General features: G+C 49.1%; 1 protein-coding gene across 2 annotated transcripts in view; it reads left to right on the forward strand.

The window, feature by feature from the left end:
• The first annotated feature begins 1,055 nt into the window (after nucleotides 1–1,055).
• The window catches only part of PIP4K (phosphatidylinositol 5-phosphate 4-kinase), a 129,279-nt gene continuing 109,521 nt past the window's right edge, over nucleotides 1,056–20,813 (forward strand). For both annotated transcript variants that reach the window (XM_065429857.1, XM_065429858.1), the window contains exon 1: nucleotides 1,056–1,330. In XM_065429857.1, the coding sequence (XP_065285929.1) occupies nucleotides 1,187–1,330 (144 nt within the window). In that variant the 5' untranslated portion in view covers nucleotides 1,056–1,186. The remainder of the gene's footprint in view (nucleotides 1,331–20,813) is intronic.

A 20,813-nucleotide genomic window follows, 5' to 3' on the forward strand; every position in this document is an offset into this window, starting at 1 on the left:
ATTACTTGAGCAATATTCTGCAGTTTAATGTTCTGTCAATCAAGTGATTATGCGTCGTTGGGGCTCTGTTTTCCTGTTATACTGCATGTATTTAACGGAATGTTAAGTGAGCGTTAATGTGTCATTCTAGTTCTAAACGCCTTAAAATATGCGCCATGCTGTTTTTGTTTCAATGACATAGATTGGGTCCAACGACACGGCAATTACTTCCGACACAAGTAGGCCGAAAAAGCACAGCCTTCGAGAATATTGGTTTCTGTTATTCCAGCGGAGCCGCGCCGCTGGGTCGTGCATTTGGACATCATTACTGCATCCATTGGACACTACTATACTACACTTTTGAGATACAATGTGCTCACCAAATAAATTATCTGAACATATGCTCACGCAATGCACGCGCACGCCCGCTCACACGCACACAAACAAACGCGTGCGGGCACGCCCCCCCCCCCACACACACAACCACACACACACACACACACACACACACACACACACACACACACACACGCACGCACACACACACACAAACACACACACACAAACGCACGCACACACACACACACACACACACACACACACACACACACGCGCGCGCGCGCGCACCACTCAAATATAGTAGAACTTGGGCTGACTATGACAAAAAATGAAAAAAAAAGAAACGTAACGTAACCCCCGCACACCAAAAATGAAATGTACATGATTTCGTAACAAGCCTTCAAAGGACACATTTCACTCGCGCTTAAGCCCGCGTTTGCTTTAGTTATCAAGTTAGGCTCTGAGACGAGATTGAGCAAAACCAGAACTTCTGCGAAAGGAATTTACAACCGTATTCAGTGGCTATATCCATAATTTTCGACGGCACAGTTTGCCTAAATTCCCTCCATACTACTATCGCAGTCAGTCGATGGAGAAGCTTTAGGGCGGCCGAGACGATGCGACAGTCTGAAACGAAACCGAAACAGCAAGGGGTGTTGATTGGTGGCGCCATCTTCTAACAATTTGTTGAAGTAAACACATCACGTGTCCTAGCGGGGCTTGCTGGGAAATGTCATTGCCAGGAGCCATTAGGGACCGCATCGACAGCACCTAGCAGGATGTCTCGGTAGTATCAGTCGATCTTTTGCTCCAGTGTCCGCGCGATTTCCTGTGTGTTTTGGTGCGGAGCCGCTCTAGCGAAGCCAAGATGTCTGGGATAGCGTCTGGACTCACCACAAAGGGCAGCAGCCGCCTGAAAAAGAAGCACTTCAAGCCTAAGCATCAGAAGGCAAAACTCTTCCGAGCCAACGAGCCGCTGCTCAGTGTTTTTATGTGGGGTGTCAACCACACCGTGAGTACCGTCTCGGCTTTGACGCACCTCCTCGTTTCGTATCGCTTTCTGTGAAGCCGGTTCCTTCCATATAGATTATTTAGTTCTTGCTGCACCGCCTTCAGCGACGCCGGCTCACTTTTTATTTGTAGTATTTGTTTTTTGCGGGGCGTCAAGCAGCTTTGGGTCGCTTTCTGAGCGAGGACAACCTGCGTCTTTAGGCCTAGATATTTATACCAAAACAGCCCCTGCGTGCGGATTAAGGGCAACTTTGTGCGCGGCACACCTCACGTTGCGTTTCCCCTTGACCGCCGTGCCGCTAAACGAGCGGTTGCACCCCGAAGTGCACCGCCCGCCAGCCCTGAAGTACGCCCTTGCTGCAGGCGCCCCTGCGATTGCAGCCCCTCTGCGCACTGTTGTACCGCGGCCGGTTTTCGCGTCGCTTCTGCTTCGGTTGACGGCGATGCGCTCGTAAGGTGAGGGAGCGGCTGCTTAGCATTGAAAAACCACTCATAAGTTCGCCGTGCGAAGCAGTTCAAGTATCGCTAGCTTTGATCGCTCGATGTGCGGCTTGCGCGATGTCGGGCGAAGCGGTACCGAAAGCACCTGCATTCTGGGTCGATCCGTTTTCGCGAAACTTTCTGTAACACTACTAAACGATATCGTCGATTTCTCGTCTGATGTAACCCCATTTCATGATCTCCATACAGCACAACGTTTAACGTCTTTCCGCATCCTCCGCTATCATGCGTAACACAACGCAGGCAACGCAGCGTTGCATAAATGTTTCACTTCTTATGAATGAGTTTATTTACCTCTGCCAACCGAGGCAGGTGCGGGAACGCAAACCGCACTTCTAGGTGTCCGTCTTTGCCACAGGAAATCTGTTTCAATTATGAATGCCCCAATTAGAAGCAAGTAAGTGACCTGTTCTGTTGGTAGTCTGTTGCAGAATACGCGATCGCAGGTTCGAATCCCAACCATGGCAGCTGCATTCCGCCGCAACAACGCTCTCGTAGCGTACTTTGGGCGCACGCTTAAAAAAAAAGAGAGAGAGAGGTAGGTGATTTACCAGGACCCGTCCACTATCGACAGCAGGAACGGGAGTATGGTTTCGCACAGGAACAAACGTTCCCGTCCTTACCGGTCTGGAGTCGTCAGGGCAACGCTGTTGTTTCCTAAAACCGCGTGAAACTTCAGGTTTGCAGTTATCGCGATCCCGTCGTTTCTTCTTATTGTCGCTTTTCCCACCCGTACCGATACCATTGTGTCATGCTGTAACTACCGTGTTTACCCTGTCGTCACTGTAGCGCGTACATCTTTGGAGACACTGCTGAGTTCTCGGGCAATGGATTCCTGGTTGTTCCTTTCGCGAGTACGACTTATGGTGGGATCGAAATCTTGGAGGCCGGACTGACTGCGAAACCGAGCTTTGACTTCGTGAGCTATCTTACCTCACTGTTTCTTTTTCTTTATTGTTATTTTTTAAAGAAAGTGTAAATGCTACTCATCGTACTTCTTGGTGCTGCCAAAACTGTTGTTCGTTCCTGTCGAGCTCTTTCTTTTCTTTTCACGGTGCCTACAATTAAGTGCTGTCATCGTGCGTACCTTTCGGACTTGTCTCTCCCACATGAAACATCCTGAAACAGCCTAATTGCCTTTTCAGTCCACTTGAATCCAATAAACTGTCTATACAGTCGCGTATCTTTAATTTAAGCGCTCATGGTTTCCGGCCAGAACTGTCCGTAAGTTCATTTGACCATAATCATTGCTCGAAGTTAAAAATGAAAATGGAAATCAGGAAAGAACGTTTCATTTGGGGCATACTTCCGCACCTGTCGCGAAGGGGGCGATTAAAGACTGCACCGATCACAGGTTGTGTGTGGATTACACGCACACTTTCTTAACGATGATATGAAGAAACAAGGAACACAGTAGTAACCGAAAAGCAACTCACTGTTGTTAGACCACAGTGACTTTCTTGAGCGACATTGTTGTTGCCGGTTTCGCCTGCTTCATGAACTTGTCGTCATAAAGTTGCTCGAAACGAGTAGCCCTTTAATATATGGCGTTGTCTGTGGCCGCAAACAAGCAAAAAAAAAAAAAAACAAAGAGGGGGGGAGGGTAACATCAAGATTTCCTTATTGTATGCATTTCTATTTTCAAATTTCCTCACGCCACCTTTCGGCACCACCTTTAAAACTTTTCTCAAGCAGTATACATTACTTGTATAATTGGACGCAACACATTCGTCTCAACGATGCTCGGTACTTATTATTGCACTTCAATGAGCATCTGGTGAGAAGCTGTTCATTTGCTTCATTACTGTCATTGCCATGGTGCGTCAGAAATGATGCCTCTCATTTACAAGCTTCTCGGTTGGGCTGAGTCCAACTGTTAACTGCATCAGATGTCTCAAATAAAGTAAACCTTTGGCAACCCGATTTCACGTAACCTTTACAATACACTTTCCTTTGAAATTGGAGACAGTCTGTACTAAATTCGAAATTATGAAGTTTTCTTTCTTTTTTTCAAACATTCTTGTTATATACGATGTGCAAATTTCGGTGTTCGATCACCCTTTCAAGCAATGCTAATAAACTTTTCCTACCTGCGCTCTGTTTTTACGGGTGAATAGATGTCTATGTCCGTTGGGAAGCGGGGGGAGGGGGAGGTTAAAAAGCTAAATCACGAAAATGTTTCTCATCCTCGGGCGTGTTTTCCATTCGCAATGCCGGGCGAAAGTTCCGTTCGTTTCTATACAGGGTGTCCCAGCTAGCTTTAGCCAGAATTTAAAAATATGCAACTGCCATGTAGCTTAACAGAACATAATTTTTGTTGTTTGCCGTGGCTTGGAGATACTCAATGTATTTTTAAAATTCTGTATAACTACATAATTAGTCTTATTAATTAATTCACCTCTCAAATATTATAATTTGATAAAGTGTCAATGAGATAATTGCAGAGCGACATGAAAACTCCCGATACAGCTTTATGTTGCTCAGTACGTGCTGCATAAACTGTTTTTCCGAGCGTGAAAGAAGCCCGCGAATACAAAGTGCCTCGAGCGCTCAGTCGCTCGGCAATTTCTCGTGCATTTGCGGGCTTCTTTCAAGCTTGAAAAAAGACTTTGATGTAGCACGTATTGAGCATTAGAAAGTTGTATTGGGAGTTCTTCACGCCGCCCTGCAATTTTCTCATTGACGCTTTTAATCTAATTATGCTATTTAAGAAATTGATTAATTAATGAATAATAATTATTTAATTAGACGGAATGAAAAAATAGTTTGAGTATCTCCAAGCGACGGTAAACATTTCCTTTGTTCTGTCCAGCTGCGTTGCATTTGCATATTGAAACTCTAGCTAAAGTTAGTTAGCCGGGACGCCCTGTATAATGACGCTAACACTAAGTCTTCCCAATACTCATTTCCATATTTATTGTCTGTATAGGCGTCACTGCACTTCATGAATAATTTATAACTGAGTGAGAAGAGTCGCGGGAACAAAGGCTTAGTCCTTTAGCTTTAACCATGTAAAGGGTGTACAAATAGTGATTCTTGGGACCGAATCGAATAAGAATCTAATTGCGCCAGAAGCGAATCGAATATCGAATAGTTTTTGAATAATGAATAGCCGTTACCAGAATTAATATAAAACGCATGATCGCATCCTGGTATTCTTAAAGTTAGCACTTTTCTGTTATTACATCGCACCTTAAGAAGTGTTGTCTATTGAAAGCAGAAACAGAGCATCCGAAACAAATAAGTAGTTCTTCGCATGCACTAGATTTTTTCGGAAAGCGTACATGATCGCTGCACAGTCTGTGAAGCATATCTACCTATAAGCGACGTAGCCTCCCGCTCCACTACGCAAGCTCTCGTGTTTTGTGTACTATACCCGCAGGGGGGGGGGGGGGGGGATTTACCGTAGTTCAAGCTCTAATTTTATGTTTAATTTGGCGCAGTTGACGTTTTGGAATATTCGTAAGGTATTCGAAAAATATTCGCGTTTACAGATAGAAAAAGCCGAATCGAATAGGACACTATTCGATTCGTTATTTAAAACTTTCGAATATTCACACAAAAGCAGAGGGAATGTTGCCGTTCTTTTAATGTTGAATTTTAGGGATAAACATGCCTTCGGGTTATTTTTGCCATAAGATTCGTTTTGAAGGATAGAAAACGAAAATTCTACGTTTATCCCCCGCCCTCCCCCCGGCCTTTCTGTTTTTAAAATTACAGATACAAAGCTTCACCGCAAATTTAAGTCACATTTACAAGAATTGTGAAGCTAAGGAAGCCATATTTTCATTTTATTTATTTCATTTCGGATACAATATTATATCCGAAATGAAATAAATCAAATGAATATATGGCTTCCTTAGCTTCACAATTCTTGTAGATGTGACTTAAATTTGCGGTGAAGCTTCGTATTTGTAAATTTGAAAGAAATGCACCTATGGCTTCCTTGGCTTCGTTATCTTTTGAATTAATTTACTTTTACACTTCGCGGGTGTGTTGTACCTTAACCTTTTCGGTTTTAACCCACAAAGCGCCAAAGAAACATTGACTGGCAAGAAAAAGTTGCCGGATCACTAACAGCCGCGAAACGCGATTTTTGGCCGCATACGGCACTCAGGTGTCATAATCATCATCAGCCTATTTTATGTCCACTGCAGGATGAAGGCCCTCTCCCTGCGATCTCCAATTGTCCCTGTCCTGCTCCAATCGATTCCAACTAGCGCCTGCGAATTTCTTAATTTCATCGCCTCACCTAGTATTCTGCCGTCCTCGACTGCGCTTCCCTTCCCTTGCCACCCATTCATTCAAGGCTAAATCCCATAAGCGCGATTTTGCGCCCGACAGCGTCAAGCGACGGCTTCGAGCGACGGATCGGGCCGTCGCCTGAACAGATCGCTAGGTATGGGCAGGTTGCAAGTGCATAGGCGGCGCCCTGGCTTTCCGACCCCTAGCGCCATCTGATGAATAGTTGCGCTAATGTGGTAGGATAACTCACGGCGTCAGCAGCCCGCGCTGCGTGTTTGGCGTCCTGCCAAACGGTAGCGATGGCGCTAAACAGCGTGCCGATATTAATTTTAACCGGGTTTCGGGAATTACAAGATCTTCATAGCTTTTTTCGTGAAAAGAATTTAGAGAAAGGAAGTCGTCTATTTGAAGTGGGGCACGTCTACGACGTGAGGGAAGTGTTGAACTCGCACTAATCGGAAGTGACTGCTAGGTTTATTCCGCAAACGAGAAATAATGCACCAGCGAGATGCGTGAAGCTCAGCGTAAGTTACTTCGTTATCTACGGTGTGGACGCATGAAATTATAGGCGACATTGATTCTTGAAGATTGGCGACAGCAGACAAATCCTAGCGGGGAGCTGCGATTGCCGTGCTGGCATCGCAGCGAAGTGCAAGGACGCCGCGGTAGTTTCCCTGTACATACAGGACGGCAAATACGAATCCAAAACATCTCATCGAGGAACGTGGAGCGTACGAGCGACTCGTAAGACCTACCAGAGGTATTCTAACGTTGCTCTCCCGAAACACACAAAAAAGGGGATGAACTTACCAGTTGTGTTAGACTACGCTGGGAAAATATTTTCGCCCAAGTTACTGGAAGTGCGATTTTTTCAGTGCGTGCAAAGAAGGTTCCAATAAACCACGTTGTCAAAAATTTTGGTTATCTCAACTGCCCCTTCGTTGATAATATGCTGGGCGCCGAAGAGCGTATGCCAGCTCAGCCGGCTGCAACCCCTCCTCAAATCTCTCAGCAAGCCCTAGCGCTGTTTGAATGGGAGAGGATTGGGAAAGAGTTCCACAGCTTTACTGCGGTACAGTGTGGGAACAAACTACTTAGTTTACTGCATATCCTGGTACGCACTGCAGGCAGTGGCGTAGCAACGGGGGGGGGGGGGGGGGGTCCAAGGGGCCTGTGTGAGGGTGTCATATACGTCTGGAGACACACGGAAATTGTTGATAACCTCACCTTCCTCGAATAAACCCGGGGGAGGGGGGGAGGGGACAGAAGACCTATGGGCCCCGGGTGCCAGACGACCTAGCTACGCCACTGACTGCAGGTGTCCCGTTGCTGCCATCATTGCTGTAAAAGCAAAGAATTCAGTGTTATAACGCACTTGACATAACGCCGGAACATAAAACAGCTTATGCCGTCTGACGAGCGCTATCCAGTGTTGACGCCGTTCTGCTTCATACGGTCGGCTTGGAAACCTGTAAAACTTTGTTCCTCGTGAGTTGGTGTACGTGCTGTTGCAGCCCACTACTCAACAGCTCGGGTTGCACTTCGGCATTGCTCAGAAAAGGCAACAGCTCCGCGCGAAACAGTCCACATACAGGCTTTCCGAACGCAAGCGGGCCGGTCGTATCCTGCCGGTTCCGCGCTCGCCGCCGCGAGGGGCGCCCTAGTAGGCGCGGGGACTACGTTCGCAACCTGCAAATCTCTAGAATTCGTCGCCCGGAAGTGCTATGAGCGACTAGCCAATAGCGCGAAACCGGAACTGGATGTACGTCACTCAAGTACTTCCGATTGTGGCACTGAACGAGCAAACGAATGAATTTTTATAGTGCAAGGATAAGAACCTACTGGAAGACCTTCAGGAATATTTTATGCTGCTTTTTACAGTAAAACACGTCAACTTAAGTTAATAAAGCACGCGTCACGCTAGTTTCGGCGCCCTTATTGCTGCCCTCATACAGGCAACACTGGGGAGACATCGCTCGAAGTCATCGCTCGCATGGGGCACGACTTGTAGGCGACGAGCGAACGCGACAGCAATCTCCATCGCGTCGCTTTGTCGCTGTCGCGCGCGCGAGATCGCTTGCATGGGGTTTATACTTAACCCCAATGTCCACAGTTTATCTGGCCTACGCATTGCATGACCTTCCCAGCTCCATTTTTTTCTCTTAATGCCTATTAGAATATCGGCTATTCCTTTTTGTTCTCTGATTCACACCGCTCTCTTCCTGTCTCTTGACCTGCCCTTTCCGTAATGATGGAAGGTCTTTAGCACCACCATTGCGGCCGCCGTACATATCGGAGCAGAAAAGCAACTAAATGCTGGTTTCGTTTTCTCGGTTCTGTGGAAGGTAGATCGTCCGAACTTGTTTGTGGTCATTGAATGCGGCATAGTCAAGAGTTGACACGACATACAGTGAATGCGTAGGAACAGACGTATTGTATTTCCGCGTTTTTAAGGGCATGCCGACTTTTCCTGACCTTTAGTTGCATCACTGCGTTGAATGAACGGCCCTGAATCTCGAAACCGTAAAAAAAACATATGGGCAAGCCTCAGAGCGACCTAAATGATTTACTATAATAGCTTCACTGCTGACTAGTTACGGTTTCGTTTCCCAGGAGCTGCACGTCAAACTCGGTAACGTAGAATGTGAGTAGCGGCATAACAAAACCAAGCGAGCAGTAGCCATAGAGTTTTATCACTGTGTTACCTATAGGGAAATCTGGCGCCACCGTCTGGAGGAGTTTCCCAACGGGCGCTGTGCCGTCATGGGAATGACTGCGGAGGCAGGGAATGCGTTAGCAGGGAGCAACTCGATTAAAGCCTAACCTGGTGGTCCAACATGTGATCGCACGTCCAAGTGCCGCGGTTGGTTTTAGTGTCCCCGCCTGCAGGCATAGCAGCCAAACATGCGCGCACCGAATAAAAACTACTGGCACAGTTCCTGCGAACGAAACGTCTCGGCAAATCTCGATTCCTGCTGTGTGATCTCGCCGCAAGACGTCACGTGGTGGGCCACCACTGAGCAAATGTATGGGCTTCGCGGAGCGTTCGCTTGCCGAGGCTGGCTGCGTGACGTAATGCTCTCCTCTAGCATTTTCCTTCCTCCATGGGAATGAGGTGGTGTAGGGGGTACGAGGCTTTGTTGGCTCGTGATGGCTACACAAATAATGCGTTCCTAAAATAAAGTGTAGATAAAATGTGTTCATTCACCCATATTATATCTTTCAGTGAAGTTTGCTCACCTACAATGAGAATCAAGCGGAAAGCACGAACAGACGACAAACTTTAGCTGCCCGCTGATACTTCTTACGTTTCTATATAACTGCACATCCAGTAACAAGTCCTAATAATTAAACACGTTTTTTGTGCAATAATGAAGCTAGAAGAGCTTTATACGTGCTACTTCAGTAGGAGATGAATCATTGTGAAAGACGGAACGGTGCTAGCCAGGCACGCCTTCGAGGCGTCCTCTGGTTCTCCGAGAACGATGCCAATCCGAAGCCGCAATGTACCGGCATTCCCACGCATACCACGGCGCACTAGTGCCAGATTTCCCTCCAGGTAATGTAGTGAAAAACTCTTATGACCGGGCGCGAACTCCAAAACGTATACGCGATGTCCATGCCGCTGCCCTGCTCCCACGCGTACGTCTTCTGCGTCATGATGTCACAACTGTCGCAACCCCCTGGAAAACGAAAACGAAACTTGTTGGAGGACGCGCCACCGTGGCAAGTTAATTTAGGGCGCTCTGAACGGCGCAACGGCTCGCCACATTTCTCTCACCGGCATTTCCTGTCGTCCGCCTGTGCGCGACGTGACCCTACCTCGAGGCCCCCCATCGTGAGGGAACCACGCTTGCATGCAGTGGCGTGCCCCGGTTAGCGTCTTTTAACGCGTACGCCCCTGCGGTTAGCGTCAGTTTCCGCGCGCGGTTCGTGTCGCCCGCGTGGCGCAACTGGCCCGCTGTTGCACACCACCTCTTGCGCGCGAGTCGGTTCGGTCGTTCGTCGCGGTGATTTATGTCAAGGACTGTCCGCGTGTGTGCGCACGCGCCGTGGTCGTTGCAGTGCGCGGCGAGACATCTCCCACTGCTTTTCCGCTTTGCAACCGCGACGCCGCCGCCTTGTCGCTTTGCTGCCGGAAGAGCCCGAAGAACAACGCTGATCGCGAAGCCTTGTGAGGAGGACTCGTTGCACTCCCGGTAGCACGAATGTTCGCTGTAACCTCGGTGTCCATGCGTCGCACCGCCCTTTTCTTTCAAAGCGACGCTTTCTTTGCGGGTCCGTCTAAAAAACCTTGCTGACCGTGGCTCCCACAATTGCGGAGTCGTGCTGTCAGTGTATGTATGTGTGTGTGTGTGTGTGTATGTATGTATGTATGTATGTATGTATGTATGTATGTATGTATGTATGTATGTATGTATGTATGTATGTATGTATGTATGTATGTATGTATTGGTGAGGCTTCAATGTTTTCCTTGCTGGGTACTTTATAGGGTGGGTGGGTGTGACAGAACGGCGGAAGTATAACGTTAACGGTTAAGGCTTGAAGCGTCGGCATCTTCGAGAGCGCAATTAAAGTATACGTGCTGTTGGTTATGAGGGCCATGGGAAGATCATTCCAGGCACGAGCAGTGAATACAAAAAAAAAGGCACCGCTGAAGCGTAAAGATACCTGCGCGCGGTGGTACCACGGTGTGGTCAATACGTGAGGTAGTGAGGCGGTGAATTCGTGAGGGAATTAACTTCGCCTGCACCGGTAGTTCCATTCTGCCGAATGAGGTAAGGGCGTCATTCCATTCCTTGCTATCATTCCTTGCTTTTTCCTTTTTTCTGTTTGTGTGCGTGCGGCAGCTGGTTAAACATTTGAATACATGCCTTACAGTCTGTATATAGTATCTTGTATTGTATCCGTAGGACACTGTAGTGCATGTGCATATTTCTTTTGTATCTGGCTGTCTTGTATGAGCGTATATGTAACATCCCTCCCTGTTATGACCCTCAACTGAGGGTTGACAGTATTTCTAAATAAATAAAATAAATAAATTTCTCAGAGGTGGAAAATACCGAGCCCATTCACATGTCAGGAATGGTAGCTTTAGCCATTCCATTCCTGTAATTGCGTGCGGAAGGCCACGAGGTGCGAAGCGTGGTAGGCTTTTAAAGAAAGACGTGGTCAGGAAAATCTACACTTTTATACGTTTTAATTAACTTCACGAAAAAAGCTTCGCTCTACATTGATTACAAGATGTGCGTTGGATCTGTAAGATTTGATATTTCGCGTTTTCTATTTTGGACTACGTACGTATTGCACGATTAAAGTAAAAGGTGCTTTCAAATTTACATGTGCGCTACATTCGTAACTGATTCTACTCAAAATAAAAAATGATACCGATTCTCACTAAACAAGAAAAAGAAAGAAAAGAAATACTCTCTCTGAAAGGTAACTAGCCACACAGCCATCGCACGGATCGTCTAAAGAAAGCTGTGCTCGGAGACATCGCAAGGTGGGTGGAATGGTGCGTGGGATGTCCATAGCAGACGGGGGACACCATGACATCGCATGGTGCGTGGAATGTCCTTCCGCAGACAGTGGTTGCGCGTGCGTTCAATAAGTGTGGCCTTTCTAATGCAATAAATCGAACTGAAGATGACTTTCTGTGGTCGGCAGGCAACGAAAAGGATGTGTCGTCGGACTCCGATATAGCGACTAGCCGCTAAGTGTCAGCTGCCTGCGTGTCTGTGTGCCTTCTATGTTGTGCACAGTGTGTGGTAGAATCGGCGTCAGATTATTTTTTTAAATATTTGTGCGGGAATATAACTGCTTGTTACAATCAGTGGCGCAGTAGAATCGTGCCAGTGCAGTAGTTTGCATATATTCAGGCAGGGAGTAGGAGTGTAGCAATGAAAAAAAATGCCGTATTTCACGCCCAGATGCTGCGCGGAGGGCTAATGGGCCACCCCAGTGCAAGGCGCCATCTTGATTGAGTTGCGCCATCTGGACTTCTTCGGTGTTGTGCACGCAAATGTGCATACTGTCGGCATCGGCCGTCGCTGCCGGGAATCGATCCCGTGACCTACTGCTCCACAGCAGAACGCCATAGTCGTTCGGCCACTGCGGCGGGAAGCGAAATAAGGAAAGGAAAAGTAAATAAAGAAATACGGTACTAACAACTCGAAGACACGATCGACACAGACACTGTGTCGTGTCTTGTCGCCGTTTGACCTGTACGTTCGTTGCGCTGACGAGTCAATGTACCTAAGTGGACTAAAGCACCCATGCAGGGCGTAGCTGTTAATCACGAGGGGCCTGCCGAAGTTATCGATTCGGCGTTCTGCTCGTGACCCCGTACTCGACGCCACGATCGCGTTCTGCTGGCCCTCGCCGACCCGTCGCCCGTGTTGTGAATGCGTCGCGCGCGTGATGGGCGCGTGACGCACTCGGTTGCCGTGCGTTTCCGGCTTCGGCCTCGCTGCCCGCGGAGCGCACGTCCGCACCTCGTGGGCCACGTTGGAGGCCCCCCCCCGTTGGCACGGTTGGGTCACGAGGCGAGCGCGGCCCGCTGTCGGAAGCTGTCGCACGCTATGCACGGCGCGTGTCACGACGACTCAAGGTCGCCGCTCTTCCCGGTGTCCGCGCAGCGTGCGAACTCGGCTGCACGCTCTGTTTACGCCAAAGTCTCGTCACAACTCCCTTTCGCCGGTGGAAGAACAGCCGTACTCCATCTCTGTAGTTCCTTGCAGCACTATAGGGAAACCGCAGGACTCCTTAGCCAATAGGAAGGCTGAATGACCGTCGTCAAGATGTGTTCATCCGCGCCGCATCGTCTGCTCAGCGTCTGCTCGCCGTCCTTCCGATACATCCTGCACTGTTGGCGGAGTGACGCAATAAATGTTTTTGTTTTAGCTGTAGGCTGCACTGGACATGAATGCCACAGTGGGGCTTCGCTTCTTCGATAAGCTTTCTGAGCAGTTCAATAATGCAGCCTCCTTAGCCAGTTTTAGTAAGAGCGAACGAGCTGATAAATGTTCACACGCGCCGCACCGTCTGCTCGGCGTCTATTTGGCGTTTGCTCGCCACTGTCATCACGTACCATACTAGAACGAAGTAGTAAATTAATGACACGCTGAACAATTAGGTTTTCGTAGAGTTTCGCATCGTCAATGTATCACCAGCTCTAATGATTTGGCGTCATCTGCTAAATGGCAATCGAATCACTTGTACTGCTCGGCACTGCCTGTGTAGTCATGGCAGCCTCAAAACAAACAGCTGATCTCAATAATAACGACAAAACATACCTAATGATTTGTCCGCGGTGTGAGATGAGTCAAGCAGTGATTGATTTTACCATTTATTTGTTGATATCAGGGCGGAGAGCCAATAACAAGCTCGAAAGTGGATCGAAGCGGGCGGTGTGGGCTGAATGGGGCGCTGCCATGTTGCCGCGTAACCACGGTTAGGGAGGCTATTAATGTTACCGGTGGTAACCACCGCAGTAATTCGCAGTATGACGCGCATGCGCAAAGTGCCTAACATCTTGCGTATCGCTGTAGTGTATGATGTGTCAAGCAGAAATGACTCTCTAATCCCGCCGGTAACCAGACAGTTTAAGTCCGGAACTATATTCTGCTGCGCAAAGATATTGCCTGTGTACTCCGTCTATACCTTCATCAGTGCTGCAACTCGCTTGTGAGATAGAGTACAGTATGTTACAGTGAAGCGTTATTTATTTATTTATTTATTTATTTATTTATTTATTTATTTATTTATTTATTTATTTAGGTACCTCACGGGCTTCAACTGCAGTATTATGTGACGGGGGTTACAAATTTGGGTCCAACAGAAGCAGTTTGAACATTGTTATTTGAACATCGTTATACAATGGAATGAATATGGAGCGAAAGAGAAACACTTCAAAACAAGATGCTGCATGTTTTTTCTTTGAAGACAACGGGGTCAGAGACGTGAACGAAGCCGTCTTGAAGACCATTCACGATGATTACACGTACGTGGCAAGGTTGATGAGCTGAATGCGGTCGTTTTTCGCGAAAGCCGTTTGGAACAGAAGTGATTATGCAGTCGGTACGATGTGCGATTCGGCTGTGTAGGAGGTAGGGTAAATGGATGATGGCTGTAAACAAGTTTGTGGAAGAGGCAAATAAGTGCGATTGTTCTGCGAGATTCTAAGGACGGAAGGAACAGCGATGTCTTGATGTTTGATATGCTGGAATTCCGGGTGTAGTTCGTGCAATAAAACTAGCGGCACGATTTTGTACACGTTCACGGAATGAATGAGGTATTCTTGATGAGGTGGCCAAATGGAAGATGCGTACTCAAGTTGAGGGCGAACAAATGTTTGATAGGCGAGTTGCCGAGTCGAACTGGGCATGACTTTGAGGTTGCGCTTTAGAAAACCTAATGTGCGGTTAACTTTAGCCGCGATTTTTTTCCATTTGGGTGACCCATGAGAGATTAGGGGAAAAAATGAACGCCAAGGTGCTTACATGATCACGCGAGGCTGACTGGACTGGCCTTAAGTCAGTGAATAAGTATACCTAGAATAAGATTGCTTGCGGCTAAATGTCATTAATCGGCATTTATCAGTGTTAAGGGACATTTGCCATGATGAGCACCAGGTAGTAATGCGGTCAAGATCTTTTTGGAGAGCTATATGGTCGTTAACAGAGCGGATTTTGCGATAAATAATGCAGTCATCGGCGAACAACCAGATTGTCGAGGGGATGTTTAATGGTAAGTCATTAATAAAGATGAGATACAATAATGGGCCGATTACACTGCCTTGGGGTACGCCAGATGATACATCATTAAGGGAAGATGAATAATTCTCAATTGAAGTGAACTGTTTGCCAAATAAGAAGTTTCTTATCCAAGAAATTGTTAAAGAATCAAGGCGCATGGAAGATAGTTTTGCTATTAGACGACAATGTGGAACGCGATCGAAGGCTTTAGCGTGCTTCTCGGCTCAGTCGTATTTTTATTCATTGTTTCGCTGTATGATTGTTTACAGACATAGTTAAGTTTGTGTCCGCTGCTTTGTTTTGTCGATTAGCGAAAAGAATGCGCAGCTGTGTATTTCGTTCTCGGCAACCATGCATTGGCAAGAGAAGGTATGGGAAAACGTTAAAATGAGAACTCACGGGGAGCCACACAGCCAAATTTCCCTTCCTGACGCACTTCCCCAAATAGGCCTCCCGCCATAATTTTTAGTATAATATTCTCTGTATAAAGCTGCGGTCGATCTAGAGTTGGGGTGAATAGATTGCGCTCTCGGACAGACCTCGTGTGCATGTTGGCGTTCTCGGGAAATTCCTTTCCCTGTTGTAATTAGCGTGTCTGGCACAACTCTGCACTTGTGCGTTGATGCAGGGAGGTTCTAAGGCATGTCAATTTTTCGTGGCATCCGCTTGGCAGTTGCACTCGCTCCGAGCCAACCGAGCAGCCGCGAGGTTTATCCTATAACGAGTCTCTTAAGCGCACCACACTAATCTTCTGGATCTGTCTTAGCCGGACCACGGTATCGTACGCGGGCCTGTGTGTTTCCCGTTCCTTATTGGTTTTCGTTTAACTGGTAATTGCAAACGTGAAGCCACGATTGAGTTGAAGTCTCGTTCAATCCATTCCCCGAAAACGAGCGAGTTCCTTTCCGGGAGATGAGCGGCTTTCGGCGGCCCCCCTTTACTCTGTGCATGGGAGCTTCGCTTACGTCGCACTTTCTTCGTACCAGCGCCGCAGACCGCTGAGCCGTGCAAAGAACATTTCCTCGGCGTCGTGATCGCGGTTTCAGACTGCGGAGGTTTGTCGCTATGCGCCCCGCTGATCCCTACTCGCACTTCGCGGCATCCATACGCGCTACTCGTGCCCTCTCTCTCTCTCTCTCTCTCTCTCTCTCTCTCTCTCTCTCTCTCCCCGCTTATTCCAGTTGTTTCTTTGGTTGTGTGCGCTCTTGGCCGCATCTTCGTCGGAAAGCGTGCCTAAGCGGATTTCGCAGGAGGCGCCGCTTTGTGTGGTGCAGCTTGCTCAGAAGTTTATCTGGAACGCAGCGTTTTTTCTCTCTCTCGTCTGTCTCTTTCTGCGCGTGTGTGTGTGTGTATATATATATATATGTGTGTGTGTGTGGGCTGCCAGAAATGCAGCGCTTGTCATGGCGTAGATACTGCTTCGATTAGCGTGTCGTGAGTATTCAGAGACGCGCGTGGGCGATGGAAGCTCAACCTCGGTCGAGTGTCTGCGGGGGCTTCCGGTAAACAACGTCGCACAGCCGCTGCAATTCAAACACATTACGTTAGGCCTGTTGGTTTGACATGACGTTTCTACGAGCACTATATATATAGGGGACAGGGACGCCGGACGGGGACACGACGCAGCGCAATCAGCGCCTTCGATCGTCTCGCGTCGCTGTCCCCAAGCTCTCGTACATCGGATCCGTATAAAGCGTGTCGCTCGTGACAGCTAAATCCCATAGGAGTGATTCTTCAACCTGTCGTTGGTTATTCATGCATTGTACGTGTGTATGCGTGTGTTTTGGGTTCTCGCATGCAGGTATGCGTGTAATCTGCAGCGAGAGGGAGAAGAAATCTGTTTTGGTTTTCTTTCTTTGTCGTGTGGTAAAATGTCATTTGCAAGAAGTCACCGGGCCCCGGCAACGTGCGTGCCGTGTGCCAGCCAGTATACGCGGCGGGTGCGTTGGGTCTTCCTACAGCACCGGCTGTGTCAGCGGCTATATGTAGAACCGCGTGTAAACAGAACACAGCTCTTCGGGAATGCTTAAAACACTTCAAGCTCTGTCGCATTTCGAGCGCTTTCCCTTCCTCTGGTGGGTGGAACGCCTGCATGCAAGTAGGTAGTGCCTGTCCACTGCGTTGTTACACATCGCCGCTTGACATTCACGAGTGAGAATGACCAGAAGCGCACGGTATTCTAAGCGGCGTTTCGGGCTCTGCGGTGGTCCCGGAAGCACGAGGCGGAAAGGGAGGAGGAATGCAGCCCGTTTCGCGAGCCGGCCTGATTGAAGTGACTTCAACAAATTAGGTGCTCTGACTCGCGTTTTTTCGGCACCGCGTGGTCGAGAGCCGAGAGGGGGTGCGCAGGCGTAATTAGCGCGCCGGCCAGAAGCGGCAGTCGGGACTTCGAGCCAATGGCGGCCTCTTCGCCTTTCCCCGTTTGCATTGCTGCTTGCGCGTGTATTGAGCTTGGCGCGCGCCCGCGCTCTCCTTTGACGACTCTCGAGCGCGATTCACTCCGGGAAGGGGCATAAAAACTAACAGGAAGGCGAACGCGGACGAAGTAGGGGGGAGAGAGAAAAGAGAAAGGGTCGGCGCGACTTGTTTGCTGTATAGTCGCCGCGTGTATATCGGCGTAATTTGCCCGTTCGCCGGAGACGACTTCGCCGTGTCCGTTTGTCTCATCGTACACGCGTATTAATTTGCTCGTTAGGGAAGCGGGCAAACGACTCTCCTGCGTCGGACCTGGCTTGTTTGTCAGCGATATCCGGCCGACGAAGCGGCGTCGCTTAGTGGCCTTAAGCGTATACGTTCTTTTGGCCGTATTCCCGGTCATCCATCTCTCTGTTTCAATGAAAGCTGCTTGAGGGGCGGAACTTCTGCACCCGTGTCACTGCGCCAACGTAGTCCGGCGGTGTCTGAGAATAACTTGGGCTGCGTTTCGTCGCAGAGGAAATACAACTTGGCGCGCACTCTGAGGCCACGCTCAGAACGCATGGGACGAATTACTGGTGCGCCGTTGATCTGCAGCCCTTCGAACGAGTCAGTAATGTAGCGCGTACCAAGCAGCTGTCAAGGCGCATGCGCAGTACCCTCCCTTTCCTACTTAGTCTCCCTTTCCTCTTTCTTAAAATTTTGGTCACGATGTGAAGTGCAGTAACTTACTGGCGAAATGAAAATAATGTTTAAAAGTGGCAACGTCGTTAAATCGGGCGCAGTCGGTAAAGCATATACGGCGAAGCTAACTGCGGCATTGGACCTGAAAGACTGCGGGACGCATTTCCTAAGTTCTTTCTTCGGTATGTGTACTTTATGGCTTTATGGCGGGCGCACAAACCCATCCTTGGGCTGTTGAAATATGGAGTCAGTGAGCCTTCGACTCCCCGCTCGGATCCGCGTATATATAGCTCCCGTATAGCGTGCCGATAAAAGAAATCGGCCTCTGGTTGTTGCGCAACTCCGTTGCCCATTTCTCCCCGGTTGACGTCAGCCGCGACGTTGTATGGTGTAAGCCTATACGTATTGTATCCGCTTTCCCAACGGGCACGAATGCGGACGCCGTCGTGTACGGGGATGGGCAGTGTGGCCCGAGCACCAAAGCGGAGGGGCGCTGCCGTTGATTGTGTGTCCAAGCTCACTGAGCAGGCGCAGCGCGCGTGCGCACACGCACATTCATTCATTCATTCATTCATTCATTCATTCATTACCCTATTGCAGGAGTCGATCCCGTAACAAAGTGGAATGCATTGATATGCGCATGCAGAAGCAAGTGAATGCTGTGCCGCACGAACTCGTAAAAGCATCGAGCGAACCCAACACTGCGTTCTGCTCACGAAATACTCGGCAAGTATTAACAGCGTCATACAGAACGCTTTTGGCACAACACTCAAAATGACACCGAGCGAACTTTTAGTAAAACAGGAAGATCTAAAGTTAGGAAAGGCTAACGGCCAAACGTACTAAGGAACGTCAAAAGCGTACAAAGGAGTTTTTTTTTTTGTATGCGCAAAACCGTTTCGAGTAAGCAAATGTTAAAGCTCTCGAATAAAACTGTTGGAGAAGTATGGGAGAGGCCTTTGCCCTGCAGTGGGCGTAACCAGGCTGTTGATGTTGATGATGATGATATATATTCGTGCAAATGAGTGATCTGACGTCAACCAGCGTGCTATTGCGTGCAGTCAGCGCGGCGGCGGCGGCCAGCACGCGCAAGCCGGTCGCGAGGGCCGCGACATGAGCGTTTGCGCAGTTTGCGCTCGTGAAAGCCCGACTTTTCTGTCTCTGAGCCCATGGCGCAACGTTTAGGCCTCCCTGACTTGCGAAACGCGCCGTTGGAACGGCCGCGCGCCGTCTCGTATGTCATTTTTTTTCCCCCTGTCTCTTTTAATTTTCTCTACTCGCTGGTTTCGAGGCCCCCCTGTCTGAAAACCGAGGGCTCGCCTTGCGTGCTCTAGCTGGTCGCGTATACATTCGCGCTGATCGCCGAAGTCGAGAGTACGCGGCACCCGGGCGGGGGGAGGTGGGAGGTGGATGATCATCCCAGTTGTTCGGGAACGCGTTCGTGACTGATTGACCCTTGTTTCTTAATTGGATTCGGCTTGATAAATATAGCAAAGACCGCACCGTATGTCGAATCGCCTTCCGACATCCACGGACGTCGTATCACCTCCTCAGTCCTATATGCGATTATTTCCGAGGCTTCCTTTCCCGGGGGGGGGGGGGGGGGGGGCTTTGCCCGACTCGGCGAAGCTCATCATAGACGCCGTCCGTGTATAAAGAGACGTCGGCAATCTTCGGGATATCGGAACTTCGCTGTCTTATTTGTTGCTGAGGGATATAGCGAGAAGAGAACGAGATCGAGGGAAAAGAAAAGAACAAGATGAAGTCCGAGCACGAATGATCCGGAATCAATTTCCGACGCTTGGCTCAGCGGCGCACGGTATGCGGGGCGGTTATAGTGGTATCGTCCGCGCGCCGTAATACCACCGCCACAAATGGCCGGTCTTTTTTGTGCTTGCTTTCTCTGGAGCTCTCATCTGACCTTCTCTTCCTCCTCCTTTTCCTACCCCGAGGTTGCGCCTTACGTTACGGCCTTCGAAGCCGTACGTCGCTGCTTTTACGTATATATACGGGTGGAACGAGATGAAGTGCTGCTTTATAGATCTGCTGCTTTGTATATATGCATGTATGTGTGTGCACGAAGGACGAGAAGGGTGGGCTCGATCTAGTTAGGAGAGCAGCGCTAACCTGCAGTGGAGGCAGATGTGGTGTTGCGCAAAATATATGTAAGGTCTCTGAGCGTGCATCAGCGCCCGAAGGGCTTTCGTGGTTGCGCAGTGTGTGGTGTATATATATAGTGCCTAGAATATAGTGCGGTGTTGGCGGCGGCTGCCGAAATCGTCTGCCGCGCACGCATATCCGATTGGACAGAGATGTATGCATTATACGCATACGTGTGCCGTCTGCATGGCGCGAAGCCGAGGATGCGTATCCGATCGCGTTACTCGCCTGCGGCGTGGAAAGCGTCTGCTTCTTGCTTCTTACACGACCGCGCTTCGCCACTGCATGGTTGCGCTTCGCCAATGCATGGTCGCGCTTCGCCACTTCATGGTCGCGCTTCGCCACTGCAAAGTCGCGCTTCGCCACTGCATGGTCGCGGGACTCGCCCGCGCCTTTGTTTGTCGCTGGCACTTCTCGTTGTTCCCGGCTGTCGCCAGCCTTTTTCGCGGCAACATATAGGGATGATACTGAATTAAGAAAGCAAAGCGTGGCGTCGGTCGGGTGCGTCGGCAGCATTGCACTTAATTAATAAGCCGCAACATAAGGCCTCTCCACTCGCTCGACTATTCACCTCTTATTTTTAGGTGGTATCCTCCGGCGCTCTTATTGGCGCTGCGGGACGTCTCACCAGCGCATCAATTCGGAACTATACGGTAGTTGAGGCCGAAGAGGCAGCCGCACGTGGCTCTAGCGGCAGCGGAGGGCTACCGATCCAACAGGTC

Source organism: Dermacentor albipictus, chromosome 1 (assembly GCF_038994185.2).
Source record: "Dermacentor albipictus isolate Rhodes 1998 colony chromosome 1, USDA_Dalb.pri_finalv2, whole genome shotgun sequence".
Lineage (NCBI taxonomy): Eukaryota > Metazoa > Arthropoda > Arachnida > Ixodida > Ixodidae > Dermacentor > Dermacentor albipictus.